The 17,239-nt window shown below is 51.9% G+C and overlaps 1 protein-coding gene across 3 annotated transcripts in view; it reads left to right on the top strand.

Moving 5' to 3' along the window:
- Positions 1–17,239, top strand: part of SRRM3 (serine/arginine repetitive matrix 3) — an 85,335-nt gene that overhangs the window by 18,112 nt on the left and 49,984 nt on the right. For all 3 annotated transcript variants that reach the window (XM_054655836.2, XM_519161.8, XM_054655837.2), the window contains exon 2: positions 14,866–15,137. In XM_054655836.2, coding sequence (XP_054511811.2) covers positions 14,905–15,137 — 233 coding nt within the window. In that variant the 5' untranslated portion in view covers positions 14,866–14,904. The remainder of the gene's footprint in view (positions 1–14,865; positions 15,138–17,239) is intronic.

Raw genomic sequence — 17,239 nt, 5'->3', positions numbered from 1 at the left:
AGCATGCACATAGTCTAGGCATAGTGAGAGCAGTGACCAAGGACCTCTCCCTCTGTAGTTCCCAGAGATGATGGTGGTAAAACAATAAGTAGTGAGCTCCCATTGGTGCAAACACAGGCGGGGTCTCAGCAAACAGTCCCAGGTGGCTGCTCTGTGCCAAGCCCTGTGCTGAGCACTAGGGATACAGATGTGGATTGGCCCAGTCTCTGCCCTTGGACAGCCCTCAGTCAGCCAGGGAGCAACAGTCATGCTAGATTGCAAGTAGTAGCCACAGGGTGACAGCAGAGGCACATCCCCCAGGGAGTCCTTCCAGGCAGTTAGGGAAGGCTTCACGGAGGAGGTGATGCTTGAGCAGTCTTGCAGGATGGGTAGATGAGGAAGAACCTTCCAGGCATGAGGAACAGCATGGGTCAGTGCATTCTTGGGTGGAGTGGAATGTGGTGTGGAGCTGGACAGGGATAGCGTAGGACTGGGCACATTGCCAGCTAAGCCACCAGGGCTTTCTCCTGTGGTCTGCAGGCTCGCCCTCTCTGCCTCACCGGCCCCCGGACACCCCATCTTGGCCCTGGAAACTTTGCCAGCCCAGCCACCTCCATTGCCCAGCACAGACTGAGACGGCAGGGAAAGGGTCAGCCCGAGTCCTGCCCAGGCATGGCTGGACCCAGCCCTAGACTGAAAAGGGGAGGGCAGAAGAGGGACCACAAGGGCTATGGTCAAAACACAGAGCTGCAGTGCCCGCACCCTTGCAAGCCAGGCTGCCTGCCCCTCCAGGAACCAGCCCTCCCACCCCCAGCCAGCCCCAGCCTGGGGGCTCTGGCCAAGATTTTCCTCCAGCTCCAGCAGGGGCAGCAGGAAGCTCCAGCTGCTGAATTATTGAAAGCAAGGCTTTCAGCAGTTCCCCTCCCCCCACCGCATCTTCTGGAGGGTTGGGTAACAAACAGCCGTGCCAGCACCAGCGCCTCTCCAGAGAGACTCCAAGGAGTCATGGAGGAAGCTCACTGGGCTCTGCCCGCTCCCTGAGCCACCTCCTCCCAGGCCTCTCCCTGCAGTGTCTTCTTACCCGTCTTTTTTTTTTTTTTTTTTTCCAGACAAGGTCTCACTTTGTTGCCCAGGCTGGAGTGCAGTGGCACAATCTCAGTTCACCGCAACCTCCGCCTCCTGGGTACAAGCGATTCTCCTGCCTCAGCCTCCCAAGTAGCTGGGTTCACAGGTGCCCGCCACCACACCCAGTTAATTTTTGTATTTTTAGTAAAAGAGTTTTGCCATGTTGGCCAGGCTGGTCTCGAACTCCTGACTTCAGGTGATTCACCTGCCTCAGCCTCCCAAATTGCTGGGATTACAGGTTTGAGCCACTGGGCCTGCCCTCTTCTTTTTTTTTTTTTTTTTGAGATGGAGTCTCGCTCTGTCGTCCAGGCTGGAGTGCAGTGGCATGATCTCAGCTCACTGCAAGCTCTGCCTCCCAGGTTCACACCATTCTCCTGCCTCAGCCTCCCTACTAGCTGGGACTACAGGCGCCCACCACCACGCCCAGCTAATTTTTCATATTTTTAGTAGAGAAGGGGTTTCACCGTATTAGCCAGAATGGTCTCGATTTCCTGACCTCATGATCCACCCGCCTCGGCCTCCCAAAGTGCTGGGATTACAGGCGTGAGCCACCGCGCCCCGCACCTGCCCTCTTCTTACCCATCTCTACTGGTCTCTACTGGTCTATGTGGGTTTGTATCTGTGAAAAGTACCATGATTGGGCTATGAGTGTTTGTAATGATTTAAAATGGTAATTATTGACCTGATCTGTTCTGATTTATATGGATCTATATTTCCTCCTGGTCTAACTCATGCCTGTAATGGTTTAGACTGATTGGCATAGTTCATGGCTGATAACAGCTAACACTTAATGCATAGAGCTTATTGCCTACCCAGGCACTGTACACACGTTATTCCTTTACTCCTTACCCTGAGGTGGGGGTACTTATATTAACCCCATTTTACAGATAAGGAAGAGGTTAAGTCACTACGCACACATAGTAAGTGATTTGAACCCATCTGCTACTGGCTGATCGGCACGGGTCTGTCTCGGTTCATGTGGACTGGGTTATCAGTTATCCTTTAATGGCCTGAGGGCATCAGGTTGCAAGAGAGAGTTGAGCACAGTGGCTCACACCTGCAATCCCAGAGCTTTGGGAGGCCAAGGCCGGAGGGTTGCTTGAGTCCAGGAGTTAGAGACAAACTAGTGAGACCCTGTCTCTACAAAACTTTTAAAAACTAGCTGGACATGGTTGTATGCACCTGTGTGTAGTAGTGGCCAGCTACTTGGGAGGCTGAGGTGGGAGGATCACTTGAGCCCAAGAGGTAGAGGCTGCAGTGAGCCATAATTGTACCACTACACTCCAGCCTGGGTGATAGGAGACCCCGTCTCAAAAAAAAAAAAAAAAAAAAAAAAAAAAAAAAAAAGTTGCAAGAGAGATCTTTCCAAAATGCAAATCTGACCTCCCCAGCTCAATACCCTTCACTGGCTCCCTATTGCCTGCAGGGTGTGGTCCTAGGTCCTCAGCCTGAGTCTGAAGGCCCTGGGGACCTGGCCCTCCCTCCCCTCCTGGCTTAGTGGGCTCAGCAAGACAAGCCCATGTTTTGTTTTGTTTTTTAATTTTTTAAATTTTTTGAGATGGAGTCTCCCTCTGTCTCTCAGGCTGGAGTGCAGTGGCGTGATCTTGACTCACTGAAACCTCTGCCTCCTGGGTTCAAGCAATCCTCCTGCCTCAGCCTCCCAAGTAGCTGGGATTACAGGCACCCGCCACCATGCCTGGCTCATTTTTGTATTTTTAGTGGAGACAGGCCAGGCTGGCCAGGCTGGTCTCGAACTCCTGACCTCCAATGATCCTCCTGGCTCAGCCTCCCAAAGTGGTGGAATTACAGGATTGAGCCACCACGCCCAGCTTCAAGTCCATGCTTTTCCCTCTTTCCTCTCCATGCCTTCTTCCTGCTCACCCCCACACCCTGACCAGGACATCCTTCTCCTCCTCCTTTGTCCCGCCAACTCCTACTTATGCTTCAAGATCTCTCCTCCAGGGAGACCTCCTAGCTATGCTCCTCTCCTGACACACCCCAGCTGTTAGATGTCTCTGCCATGCATCCATCATCCCCAGCATGATAAGCACCAGTGCTTCTCCTTCTGCATTTCTCTCTTGTCCTCTGGTGAACCCCAGAGTAGCCACTCACAAATAGCTGTGACCTGAATGAATGACCCAACCCTGAAGTTGATGGGGTGTCTCTTGGTCCTCTGGTCCTTACTCCCCCAGCCCCACGCTCTTGGGCAGTAAGCACAGGGGAAGCTTTCAATATAAAGTGTTCAAGGCTGGAGGTCTGCAGAAGGGTCCTTACACAGGGAAGGGAAGGGTCAGCAGGAGAGTGCTCCAGGGAATATGTCCCTGTCATGGCTGCACCTGGCTTCAATGCCAGGATTTGGAGTGGGGACACACCTAGATTCCTTGGACACGATGCAGATGGCTTCTCTTTTCCAGCTTGATAAAGTATCTTGACAAACGATTGTTGCACACACTTATTTTTAACAAGACCCAGAATGAGTTTCACAACTTAAGGACCTGGTTTCATCGGTATTTATCAGTTCTGTCTCGTTTCTGACACTTGGAAAGAATCTTTTTCCTCAGGAGGCACATCCTTGCCCACCTGCTGTCCCCACACTGGGCTTTTTCTCTGGAAGGTCTCATCCTGCGTTTGCAGCCACCACCTTCACAGGAATGCAGTTTCCTGGATCATAAATTCCATTCCACTGTAGCCCTCTTAGTCAAGGGTCCCTGGATCTTAACATGCCCTTGGCTTTTGCCTTCCCTTCCCTTCCCTCCCCTTCCCTTCCCTCCCCCAACTTGCCCCCCTCCCCCTCTCCCTTCTCTTCCCTTCCCTTCCCTCTTTTTTTTTTTTGACAGAGCATCCCCTCCCCTCCCCCAAATTCCCCCTCCCCTGCCCCCACTTCCCCTCTCCCCCTCTGCCTTCTCTTCCCTTCCCTCTTTTTTTTTTTTTTTTTTTTTTGAGACAGAGTCTTGCTCTGTCCCCCAGGCTGGAGTGCAGTGACACGATCACAGCTCACTGCAAGCTCCGCCTCCCGGGTTCAAACGATTCCCCTGCCACAGCCTCCTGAGTAGCTGGGAGTACAGGCGCACACTGCCAGTCCTGGCTAATTTTTTGTATTTTAGTAGAGACCGGGTTTCACCATGTTGCCCAGGCTGGTCTCAAACTCCTGAGCTCAGGCAATCTGCCCACTTTGGCCTCCCAAAATGCTAGGATTACAGGCAGGAGCCACCACGCCCGGCCAAAGACACATCTTTCAAAGGCACATTTCTAACATCATTCTCTTCATGAAACCTTCCCTGACCATCCTAGGCAAAGGTAGAGCCTCCCTAGTCTCTTTTTTGCTCCTGCAGGACTGGGTGGGTGGGTGGGAGAATGGCATCAGGATCTGTCTTCATAACAAGCCTGTTACCGCAAGAAAGAATGAATGAATGATCCCACTAAGCTACAAGCTACAAGACTAGGGAATATTGTCTCCGTCGAGGTATTGCTCCTCACAAGAGGGTATTAGCTACGAGGGTCTGCCCACAGACCCTGACCCAAATGATGAATAAAACGTACACTGATACACAGAGATTCTGTTTTGCCAGTCCTGCTGAGTGACCGCCTACACACCAAGAGAGGTTTGTCACTGTGGCCGCCCCGATCAGCTAGGGAGACTCACATTTATTCATTAAGATTAGTTAACAAAAGCTTGAGTCAGCGCCATTAGAGGTAATTGACATTGAGGACTTCCCGAGTAAAAAGCACACATCAAAGGCTCGTCTTGAGACCACATGAGTAAACAAGTTAACTAGATAACTTCCCCACATCCTGTTATTTACTACTCGAATCTATTTAACTGAAGGTAATGGGACCAGCCCACCTTCGCCCTGGTCTATTACCGAAGTCATGTGAAAACCCTCAGGCCTTCCGAAAGGGTTTTGTGGCTATCATAACTAATATTTTTTCCACCAGCCTGACCGAATCCCAACACTCCATTTTACAGATGAGGAAACTGAGGCTCGGAGAAGTTTAATGACTTTTCCTGATCACCCAGGCAGAAGTAGTGGAGCCAGAATTTAAGCTAAAGTCTTCTGATTCCAAGTCCTTGTCCTGGTCTAACACTCTTTTTCCTGGCCCTAGTAGAAGACAGCAGAAAGATCTTAGAAGTAAGAAGGTGGTTAAATTGTGTGACCACAGACGAACTGCTCAAGTGCTCACTTGAAGCTGTGGGAATCTGTACCTTTGAGCGTGTGGAGGCTCTGAGTCCTGACATTACCTCTGGGGAGGCATGCCTCTGGCTGGCAAGGCCAGGAAAAAAAAGCCCCTAGAGGAATGGTGCTGCCCCCCTCCCCGCCCCCCCGCCCCTTTCCCCGGCAAAAGAGGCTTCTCAGCCCCGGCAGCAAATGGGGCCCCCTGAATTGGTGATGGGGGTGCTGTCCGTGGTGCTGGAGGACTGCGACGCTGCCAGAGACAAGGGGAGCAGGCAGGAGTTTGCTCACTCCTGTAATCCCAGTGCTTTGGGAAGCCAAGGCGGGGGGATCACTTGAGGCCAAGAGTTTGAGACCAGCCTGGGCAACATCGTGAGACCCTGTCTGTACAATAATAATAATAATAATTAATCTCCAGTGCCTTTTACGAGACATTCATTGCACACTAGGTACTGTGAGGGCATTTCCCATGCATTAGTCCTTTACAGCAAACCTATGAGGAAGATGCTATTATTAAATAGTTTCATTTTACAGGCAAGGAAACTGAGACCCAGAGAATTGAAGTCACGTGCCCTAGGTCTCTCAGCTTATGAATTCCCAAAGATCACTCTCCTGTCTCCCTCTCAAATCAGGGGTCCCCAGGGCAGGGCTGGGCCTCTTCCCAGACTCATCTGTGGTCCACTTCTCACTACAGCCCGTTCCCTCTCCCCCAGACCTGACCAGGTCACTACGATCTGAGCATCTTCTCCCTCTGAGCCCCAGGGTGAGTGCTGACCTCATTAGCTAAGAGGCCTCTGTGCCTGTCAGCAGCTGACTTTCCAGAACAGGCTGGACCCTGCAGTACAGATGAGCTGTTTCACCTTCAATTAATCACTTGCAGGTAGCAGCGTCCAGTTTGTGGCCCACTGTGTCCACACCTAGGCTTGCTCAGGAAACCCAGGCTTGGGCTTGTAGGAGGGAGGCAAGTCCAGGGACCCAGCCAGGAGGCTGGGAAATCAGGCCTCTAGGCTTTTAACCACTTCCTGGCTTGTAGAAGAGGGAGTGTGCCCCTTTGGCAAGCATTAAACTAGGGCTTCATGACTTAATCTACACATGGGTTTGGCTGGCTCCAGCATCTGGGCTTGCCCTTGGGAGCTGACCCAGTGCTGGGGACAGCCTCAGTTGAACTCTAAGGGTGGCCAGTGGGGCCTCGGCTCCTGGCTGTATCAGCAGAAAGGAAGTGGGCTGAAGGTCTGGTGTTATTTATTTATTTATTTTATTTTTTGAGATGGAGTTTTGCTCTTGTTCCTCAGGCTGGAGTACAACGGTGTGATCTCAGCTCACTGCAACCTCCGCCTCCTGAGTTCAAGCAATTCTTCTGCCTCAGCGTCCCAAGTAGCTGGGATTACAGGCATGCGCCACCACACCCAGCTCATTTTTGTATTTTTAGTAGAGACAGGATTTCACCATGTTGGTCAGGCTGGTCTCGAACTCCTGGCCTCAGGTGATCCACCTGCTTCGGCCTCCCAAAGTGCTGAGATTACAGGCATAAGCCACCACACCCAGCCTGGTGCCACACATTTAGAGTTAATATTACCCAGACTTCCAGAGTAGGAAAGGACCCTTGGGGTCTTTGAGTCATTGTTCAGTGGGAGAAACAAGGGTGCAGAGAGGGGAAGGGACTTGTTCATGGTCTCACAGCCAATCAGTGGTAGGGTAAAGACTTCCCATGTGCTGCTCTCAGCCAATCAGTGGTAGGGTAAAGACTTCCCATGTGCTGCTCTCAGCCAATCAGTGGTAGGGTAAAGACTTCCCATGTGCTGCTCTCAGCCAATCAGTGGTAGGGTAAAGACTTCCCATGTGCTGCTCTGCCTCCAAAGAAGGACAGTGTCAATGCCCCCAAAGACCAGAACAAGTTAGAGTTAGGGTTCAGATTATAGCTCTAGACTCCATATCTGCCTGCTTGCCCCTGCAAACCCCTCACCCTCAAGCACCTCCAATTTGTTCTCCATGTTCCCCATCACAATAAATGGCTGCACCATCCACCTGGTCACCCAGGCCAGAGACCCGGTGTCATCTAAGCTGCCTCCCCCATCCCACATCCAGTCAATTACCCTGCCAGATTGGCCCATTTATTTCTTGAATCCTGGTTGTCCTCACTGGCTCTGGCAGCCCTGCCTCCTGCTCCCTCCCAGCCTTGCTGGGAAGCCTGCCTTGACGAACCAAGCAGGGCTACAGACACTTCTCCAGTTCTCTTTTATCACACTATGCTGCTGTTTACCTGTCAGTCTCCTGAACCAGCCTGTGAGCTTCTACAGGGCCATGATGGGGTCATGTTCATCTCTATACCCACAGCCTTTAATAACGTGAGGCCAAGAGTAGATGCTGGGTGAGTGTTTGTTGAGTGAATGCTTGAATATCGTTTCTATCTCATGTTTGAACAATTCCTGTAATAGGGACCTCATTCATCCTACGACAAACTGCTTAGTTTTGTTTTTTGTTTTTCTGTTTGTTTTTTGAGACGAAATCTCACTCTGTCACCCAGGCTGAAGTGCAGTGGCGCAAACTCAGGTCACTGCAACCTCCGCCTCCTGGGTTCAAGCTATTCTCATGCCTCATCTTCCCAAGTAGCTGGGATTATAGGCACGCACCACCACATTCAGCTAATTTTTGTATTTTTAGTAGAGACAGTGTCTCACTATATTGGCTAGGCTGGTCTCGAATTCCTGACCTCAAGTGATCCACCCGCCTCTGCCTCCCAAAGTGCTGGGATTACAGGTGCAAGCCACCACACCTGGGCAGAACTGCTTCGTTTTTAAAGAGTTTTGATTATTATAAAATAAAAACAAAACAAGACAAGACTCTTTTTTGAACTGAGCTGAAATCAACACTAGATGACTTGCCTGTGAGAATCTTGGGGCTCTGTTTTGCAGATTGGCTAGGGCCTTGCTCCTCTTAGGGAATTCTAAGGACTAGTAGTATTGGTGTTACTTGTTAGAAATGCAAATTCTCAAGCCCCACTCCAGATCTATCAAATCAGAAACTCTGGGGGCGAAGTCAACAATCTGTGTCTTGCTGGGCGCGGTGGCTCAAGCCTGTAATTCCAGCACTTTGGGAGGCCTAGGCGGGCGGATCATGAGGTCAGAAGTTCAAGACCAGTCTGGCCAACATAGTGAAACCCTGTCTCTACTAAAAATACAAAAAGTTAGCCGGGTGTAGTGGTGTGCACCTGTAATCCCAGCTACTCGGGAGGCTAAGAAAGGAGAATCATGTGAACCTGAGAGGCGGAGGTTGCAGTGAGCTGAGATCACACCATTGCACTCCAGCCCAGGCAACAGTGCGAGATGCCATCTCAAACAAAACAAAACAAAACAAATCTGTGTCTTAACAAGTCTTCCTGGTGATTCTGATGCCCAATAAAATTTGAAAATGGCTATTTCTAGACCACTGCCCACCTCCCCCTAATTTGTGGTCCATACTTGGGCTATATCAGGAGAACCTGGGGGACATGAGCAATTTCATCCCCAGAGACTTTTTTTTTTTTTTGAGACAGAGTCTCACTCTGTTACCCAGGCTGGAGTGCAGTGGCATGATCTCTGCTCACTGCAAGCTCTGCCCCCTGGGTTCACGCCATTCTCCTGCCTCAGCCTCCAGAGTAGCTGGGACTACAGGCACCTGCCACTACACCCGGCTAATTTTTTGTATATTTAGTAGAGACAGGGTTTCACCATGTTAGCCAGGATGGTCTCGATCTCCTGACCTCGTGATCCACCTGCCTCGTCCTCCCAAAATGCTGAGATTACAGGCATGAGCCACCGCGCCCAGCCGAGATTTTGATTCAGTAGATCTGGGTTGGATTCCAGGTAGAACTGACATATGAAATATAGGACACTCAGTTAAATCTGAATTTCAGATAAACAACGGATAATTTCTTAGTAGAATTATGTTCCAAATATAAAATTCAAATTTAATTTAACTGGGTATCCTGTGTCCCTATTTGGCAAATCTGGCAATGCTAGCTAAACATCACTACTTCTAACAAGCCTCTCAGTCGATTCAGCCAGGTTTGACCTAAATCCTCTACAATCCTTCATATATTTGAAGCTAGGCATTCTGACCACCTGTATATTCTTATAATCTTCCCCATCCTTGGCATCCTATTTTTGTTGATATATCCTAAGATAACATGCATTTTTGGCATCCACATTGTGATATTGACTCAAATTGAGTCTGTGATCATTGAAAATCCCTATAATCCTTCCCAAATATTCTGCTTCTGAACTATGTCTACCCCATTCCAATTTTAGTTTGGGACCCAGCTTCAGAATGTGGCACTTTTCACTATCCTGTTTCACTTTCTTCTTCTTCTTCTTCTTCTTTTTTTTGAGACGGAGTCTCACTCAATTGCCCAGGCTGGAGTGCAGTGGTGCGATCTCGGCTCACTGCAATCTCTGCCTCCCAGGTTCAAATGATTCTTCTGCCTCAGCCTCCCGAATAGCTTAGATTGCAGGCATGCACCACCATGACTGGCTAATTTTTGTACTTTTAGTAGAGACGGGGTTTCACCATGTTGGCCAGGCTGGTCTCAAACTCCTGACCTCGTGATCTGCCCGCCTCAGCCTCCCAAAGTGCTGGGATTACAGATGTGAGCCACTGCACCTGGCCCTGTTTCACCTTCTTAGATTCTTCCAATGTCTCCGGCTACTGAGTCCTTTTAGATTCTGACTGTATATCCATGAGCCCTCTCAGGCTGTGTCCTCAGTGAATTTGATTGTCAGACTACCAATGTTCTATCCAGTCAATAGTGAACATATTGGATCAGATGTGGTGAGAATAGAGCCCTGTGATTCTCCACTAAATACCTACATCTAACATGACATTGATCCATTAACCAGCTCCTTTTGAGTATAGGTCAATCAATCAACCAATTACAACAAAATGGGATATTAGCACCCACCAGGACAGTGTCACCTTATGAAATTTCACAGTGAGGCCAGGCAGTGACTCATGCCCGTAATCCCAACACTTTGGGAGGCTGAAGCAGGAAGATCACTTGAGCCCAGGAGCTTGAGAGCAGCCTGGGCAACATAGCAAGATCCCATCTCTACAAAAAAAAATTTTAAATCGTCTGGGCATGGTGGTGCACCTGTAGTTTCATCTACTTGGAGGCTGAATCAGGAAGATCACTAAAGCCCAGGAGGTCAAGGCTGCAGTGAGCTATAGTCACGCCACTGCCCTCCAGCCTGGGCAACAGATTGAGAGTCAGGAAGGGAAGGGAAGGGAAGGGAATGGAAGGGAAGGGAGAAAGGTAAGGTAAGGAAGGGAAGGAAGGAAGGAAGAATAAATCTCACAATAATTTCTTTTACTTACTTTTTTTTTTTTCAAGACAGAGTCTCACTCCGTCGCCCAGGCTGAAATACAATGGCGCAATCTCGGCTCACTGCAACCTCTGCCTCCCAGGTTCAAGCGATTCTCGTGCCTCAGCCTGCTGAGTAGCTGGGATTACAGGCGCCCACCATCATGCCTGGCTAATTTTTGTATTTTTAGTAGAGACGGGGTTTCACCACGTTGCCCAGGCTGGTCTTGAACTCCTGACCTCAGGTGATCCACTCACCTCAGCTTCCCAAACCGCTGGGATTACAGGTGTGAGCCACTGCGCCCAGCCTCACAATGATTTCATAAAATATAATGTCACATGGCTCACAGAGGGACCCTGTGCCTGCAGTCCTGCAGTCACCCCCTGGTCTGCTGGCCCAGCAAACCTGACTTGGAAGGAAATGGGCTTAGTGTGCAATGATTTGGGTCATTCTATTAATGACCTGCTGCAGATTCCCACCTGGTGCCTCTCCAACTCACCAGGTGAAATTGGTCAAATTCACCATCTGTTCTAGTGAAAATCCAGACTGCATCTGCCATGCCCCTCTTCACATAGCTCTCCTTTCCTCCTCAATCATTTCTGCAACGATTACCCTGGGCAACCTAGCATTGCTACCCAGGCGTTCTCCTAGCACTGGGGCTAGATTTTCTCAGGGTTTGGAGATCTGAGTGCATTCAGAACGACTCTCACCAGCTTTCCTCCTCTGCCCTCCAGGAGCTCAGGCCAAGTTCTAGGCTGGGGAGCCTTGCCCAGGTCAGAGGGAAGATGTGCGGAACAGCATGGCTCCCAGGGCTCTCACCGGCGCCTTCACGCTCTCTCTCCACACACCTTCAGCGCGCCTCTTGCATTGCCTGGTGCTGGGGTAGGCTCTAACGAGCCAGAATGAAAGGATGGTCCCCTCCCCTAAAAGGGCTCACAGTTTAGAATAGGAGTTACAAGCAAACAGCCAACTGAATCTCGGTATCTAAATATCGCATTTAAAAAGTGTGGACAAAAGATGCAGAAGCACAAAGAAGGAATGACTCATCCTTCCTGGAAGAGCGGAAGATTCCCAGAGGAGGTGATTTTTGGGCTGGGCCCTGAGGGATGAGTTGAAGTTCCCTAGGCGAAGAAAAGGGGAAACAGGACTCCAGCGGAAGGGAAACACATAGGCAAAGGCACAAAGGAGGAAGTAAGGGCATGCATTTGGGGGATGAGGACCAAGGCTAAGAGGCTGGGTGTTGGTTGCAGGATGGGGTGCAGCATGGGATGAAGTTGCAAGATAGCATTCGACAGAATGCAAAGGGGTCTTGCAGGCCGTATCAAGGACCATGCCATGTATTCCTCTCTCTTGCCTCCTGTTGTCACGTCTTTGTTCAGCCCCGGGTGCATTGAGCTTCACATGCACTAGGCGCTTAGCTGGAGCTCGGAGTTGAAAGCTAAGCTGCCCTCAGCCCAGGGGGAACCAGACCTTTGAACCCACAGCAACAACAGCGAGAACTCTGGGAGGTAAGGCCAGGAGTGGTGGCTCATGCCTGTAATCCCAGCACTTTGGGAGGGCAGATCGCCTGAAGTCAGGAGTTCAAGACCAGCCTGGGCAACATGGTGAAACCCCATTTCTACTAAAAATACAAAAATTAGCCGGGCAAGGTGGCAGGCGCCTGTAATCCCAGCTACTCAGGAGGCTGAGGCGGGAGAATCACTTGAACCCAGGAGGTGGAGGTTGCAGTGAGTCAAGATTGCACCACTGCACTCCAGCCTGGGTGACAGAGTGAGACTCCTTCTCCAAAAAAAAAAAAAGAGCTCTGGGAGGGTGACACCAGCCAGAGGGGAAAGGAAGGCTTCCGGAAGGTGATAATGCCTATGAGCGGTGACTTTGAGGACAACTAGGAATGAGGAGTATCCCAGGAAAGGGCCTGGAGCCAAGAGAGGTGGAGGATGTGTGTGGTGCGGAGTGGTGGAGACGGGGCTGGACCAGGAGGCAGGGCCATGTTATGGCTTTAAGCCAAGGTAACAAGAGTCACGGGAGGCTGCTAACCAGGGCATGACATGGTCTAATTTGCTCCTGGACCCATCTGCCAAGTTGCCAATGGAGGATGAAGGTCTGGGAGCAGGGAGGCCAGGCAACCACAGAGCGGCAGTGGACCTGCGTGGAGGGAGGAGCTTGGGTCCACGTGGTAACAGGGGAGGAGAGGAAGTGGATAAATGTGAGCGATGTTGAGAAGAAGGGATGGGGCTGGGCGCGGTGGCTCACGCCTGTAATCTCAGTACTTTGGGAGGCCAAAGTGGAAGGATTGTTTGAAGCCAGGAATTCAAGACCACCCTGGGCAAAATAACAAGAACGTGACTCTACAAAAAAAAATTCTTTGTTTTAATTAGCTGGGTATGGTGGCACATGCCTTAGTTCCAGCTACTGGGGAGACTGAGGTGGGAGGATATCGCTTGAGCTCAGGAGTTCAAGGCTGCAGTGAGCTATGACTGTGCCACTGCACTCCAGCCTGGGTGATAGAGTGAGACCCTGTCTCAAAAAACGAACATAGAAGAAGGGATGAGGGACCCAACTTGATGACAGGTGAACTGTTGTGGGTCAGGTCAATAGGGGTCTCCAAGCTCCACACATGTCCCTAGCTCAGATGACCAACAGATAGAGGGGTCACCCATGAGCCAAGCACTGCAGCCGAGGTGGGTGGGGAGCAGGGCACCCGGAGCTCTGTTTGGGGCATGGTGGGTGATGCTTGTGGAGTGTCCTGGGAAAACCCCTGGTGGAACTGGGGTATAGGGCTGGTCTGGGGACAGAGGTGGGAAGCCAGCAGGTGTGGGAGTGGAAAAGAGGGGTTAGAAGAACAGCTTTGGTCTCTGAGTCCCCAGGCACTCCCCTCTCCAGAAGACTCTGGCAGACGCTCCCAGGAACAGGTGGAAATCAGAGGCTCAGAGAGGGGTAGTGACATCTTCAGGGTCACACAGCAAGGAGTGGAGAAGCGCAGCCTAGAACCCATGCACTTGGGACTCAGGGGGAAGGACATATGAGAAGAGCTTATGTTTTCATCACCACTGTTGCCTCCTGTCACTCTGTCCCCTTCAGAGCCTCCTGTAGCTGTCACAGTCCCTCTCTCTTCTCTGCCTTCCAGTTTCTGTGGCTCTGAACACTCCCACCCCCATCCCATCACTCTGAGGCCAGAGAGGGGAGGGTGTGTTGGGGGAGAAGTGTCACAGGGAAGGCCCGATCCAAGATGTCCAGGCATGCCCAATCCCTTCTTTTCCTCCCTCCCTCCTTCCTTTCCCTCCCTCCCACCCCACTCCCTGGGAATGAGGCCTCCCTGTTGCTTAGCAACTAGCAGATCCTTGGAGAAAGGAAATGGAAATAGCTCAGGAGGTGCCTCCCCTCTGTTAAGATAGAAGTCCTTGGAGTGTGTGTGTGTGTGTGTGTGTGTGTGTGTGTGTGTGTGTGTGTCTGCTCTACTTTGGAGGGCCTAGCATGGAGTCAGGGATTCTTAGCTCCAAGCCAAGTTGACTCCCACCCCACCCCAAGCCTACAGGAGGACGTGGCTGCCTGGAAAGCTAATGTCAGTGTCAGCTTTGGTCACATCATCAGAAGCAGCGTTTCCAGAACAAAGAAGGGGATAGTCTTGTGGGCCCAATCTGGGTGAGCCCCGCTTATCTGGAATGTTGGCTTTGGAGAAGTTGGCCAGATCAAACAGAGAGCTAAAATCTGCCTCTGGGGTGGGAATAGAGTAGGCTTCCATCTTCCCCTCTCTGTAGGGCTGCCCTGGGAGCAGACTGGGAGGTAGGAACACATGTAATCTGTGTCCCACTGGACAGAGCCAGGATAGTGGGCCTGGTGTGTGCGTAAACAGTTTCAACTGAGCCTAAAGGAGAAATATGACTGGGGAGTTAATGATGTGTGCAAGTGGGCGCTGGGATGTCTGGCCCAAGCATTCGTGCAAGCCAGAGAGGATGGTCCTCGGTAGTTCCTGGAGGTGACACGATTCCCAGCCAATGGCTCTTAGAGGCCATCCAGTCTGGCCTGCATCCACCCACCTTACAGATGGAAAAAGCCCAGTGTCCAACCCACTCGTGCCCTGAGGTGTGACCCAAAGGTGCAAACCAGCCGTCCGCCTCCCTCTGCACCAGGAAAGGAAGCGGATTAGAGCCATGAGTGGGCCCTTAAATCTCCAGGATTAACTCCAGCAGAGAGGAGCTTAACAGGTGGCGAAGAAGTGACCATTCCGCCTCGTGTCTGTGTCTGTCCCTCAGGGCCAGCGGCCCAGGCCAGCGGCTCCAGGGCCAGCCACGATGTCCTCCACCGTGAACAACGGGGCGGCCAGCATGCCGTCCACACCCGACGCCGCGAACGGCTTCCCGCAGCCCAGCGCCTCCTCGGGGACCTGGCCGCGGGCGGAAGAGGAGCTGCGCGCCGCGGAGCCGGGCCTGGTGAAGCGCGCGCACCGCGAGATCCTGGACCACGAGCGCAAGCGGCGGGTGGAGCTCAAGTGCATGGAGCTACAGGAGATGATGGAGGAGCAGGGGTGAGCAGGCCGCAGGGCGGGACTGGGGTGGGGAGATAGGCGGGGCGAGGGTGGGAGAAGCGAGTGATGCTGCTCGTGGGCGTGGCGAACGTCGTGGGCGGGGAGAAGGGCGGGGCTAGGGGCTATTAGGGCGGAGTCGGGCGACTGTGGGAACCCAAGAGCCTTGTCCAGACAAGAGGCCAGAGTTCAGACCAGCTGGGGTGAAGCCATGGCAAGTCCAGCTCATCTTTCATTTATGTATTAGGTTGTTGCAAAAGTAATCACGGTTTTTGCCATTACCTTTAATGGCAAAGTGATGGCTCACACCTGTGATTCCAGCACTTTGAAAGGCCGAGGCGAGCCGATTATTTGAGGTCAGGAATTCGAGATCAGCCTGCCTAACATGGTGAAACCCCGTCTCTATGAAAAATACAAAAAAAAATTTAGCTGGGCGCGGTGTCTCACACCTGTAATCCCAGAACTCTGGGGGACCTAGGCAGGTGGATCACCTGAGGTCAGGAGTTTGAGATCAGCCTGGCCAACATGGTGAAAATCCGTCTCTACTAAAAATACAAAAATTAGCCAGGCGTGGTGACGCGTGCCTGTAATCCCAGCTACTCGGGAAGCTGAGGCAGGAGAATCGCTTGAACCCAGGAGGCGGAGGTTGCAGTGAGCCGAGATCGGGCCACTGCACTCCAGCCTGGGCAACAGATCGAGACTCTGTCTCAAAAAAAAAAAAAAAAAAGGCGGGGCGCGGTGGCTCACGCCTGTAATGTCAGCACTTTGGGAGGCCGAGGCGGGTGGATCACCCGAGGTTGGGAATTCAAGACCAGCCTGACCAACATGGAGAAACCCCGTCTCTACTGAAAATACAAAATTAGCCTGGTGTAGTGGCACATGCCTGTAATCCCAGCTACTTGGGAGACTGAAGCAGGAGAATCGCTTGAACCGGGAGGCGGAGGTTGCAGTGAGCTGAGATCGAGACATTGCACTCCAGCCTGGGCAACAAGAGCAAAACTCCGTCTCAAAAAAAAAAAAAGAAAAGAAAAGAAAGAAAGAAACTAGTGGGCTGGCTGCTGAAGGGGTCAAAGTCAGGAGCAGGGACTGCCCATCAGACTTGCACTGTCAGTGAGCTGAGAAATCAGAAATTCACTACACGGGGTGGGTGGGGCGGGGAGCTGGAGCCTGGAGCCACATGGGGCCGGACACAGCCTGTGTCCTGCAGTCCTTCCAAGCCGCACCTTTGTCCACCCCAGGCCTCCTGGGCTCCCTTAGACAGGGGCCACCATCTCTGAGGAGCTTAGGAAGACCCCCAGGCTTAGGCAGAGACAGCGAGTTGCTGAAGGACATCCAGAAGGCGGGGGCCAAGGTGGAGCCAGGATCAAGAGCCCTGCTGGCTGCCAGGCAAGGCTGCTTGTAGGGAGAAGAAGGGGTAATGGGGACCTGGTGCTCACCTCACCCAGAGGACCAGGTAGCGGGGAGGAGGCCCCTTGCAGAGAGGGATAGATGGATGGATGGCAGGATGCTGAGGACACTCACAAAGGAGGTTCCAGCTGGCAAGGGAACATGTTGATGAGCTGTGGGTACCGGAAGAGGGAATGAGACCTCAAGGGGCAGGGGCAAGGAGGGGCGAGGTGGGGAGCATCTCCTACAGTGAGAACCTCAGGTCGTGAATTAAACCGGCAAATCCAGCCAGATGCGGTGGCTCATGGCTGTACCAGCTCACGTGGCTCCCGGCACTTTGGGAGGCCGAGGTGGGCAGATCGCTTGAGGTCAGGAGATCGAGACCAGCCTTGCCAACATGGTGAAACCCCATCTCTACTAGTAATACAAAAAAATTAAAAAGGCCAGGTGCGGTGGCTCACGCCTGCAATGACAGCACTATGGGAGGACAAGGCGGGCAGATCGTGAGGTCAGGAGATCGAGATCATCCTGGCAAACACGGTGAAACCCCATCGCTACTAAAAATACAAAAAATTAGCCGGGCATGGTGGCATGCACCTCTAGTCCCAGCTACTCAGGAGGCTGAGGCAGGAGAATCGCTTGAACCCGGAGGCGGAGGTTGCAGTGAGCCGAGATTGTGCCACTGCACTCCAGCCTGGGTGACAGAGCAAGACTCCGTC

Source organism: Pan troglodytes, chromosome 6 (assembly GCF_028858775.2).
Source record: "Pan troglodytes isolate AG18354 chromosome 6, NHGRI_mPanTro3-v2.0_pri, whole genome shotgun sequence".
Lineage (NCBI taxonomy): Eukaryota > Metazoa > Chordata > Mammalia > Primates > Hominidae > Pan > Pan troglodytes.
Note: the sequence above shows the minus strand (reverse complement) of the source record. Positions and strands in the feature narration are given on the sequence as shown.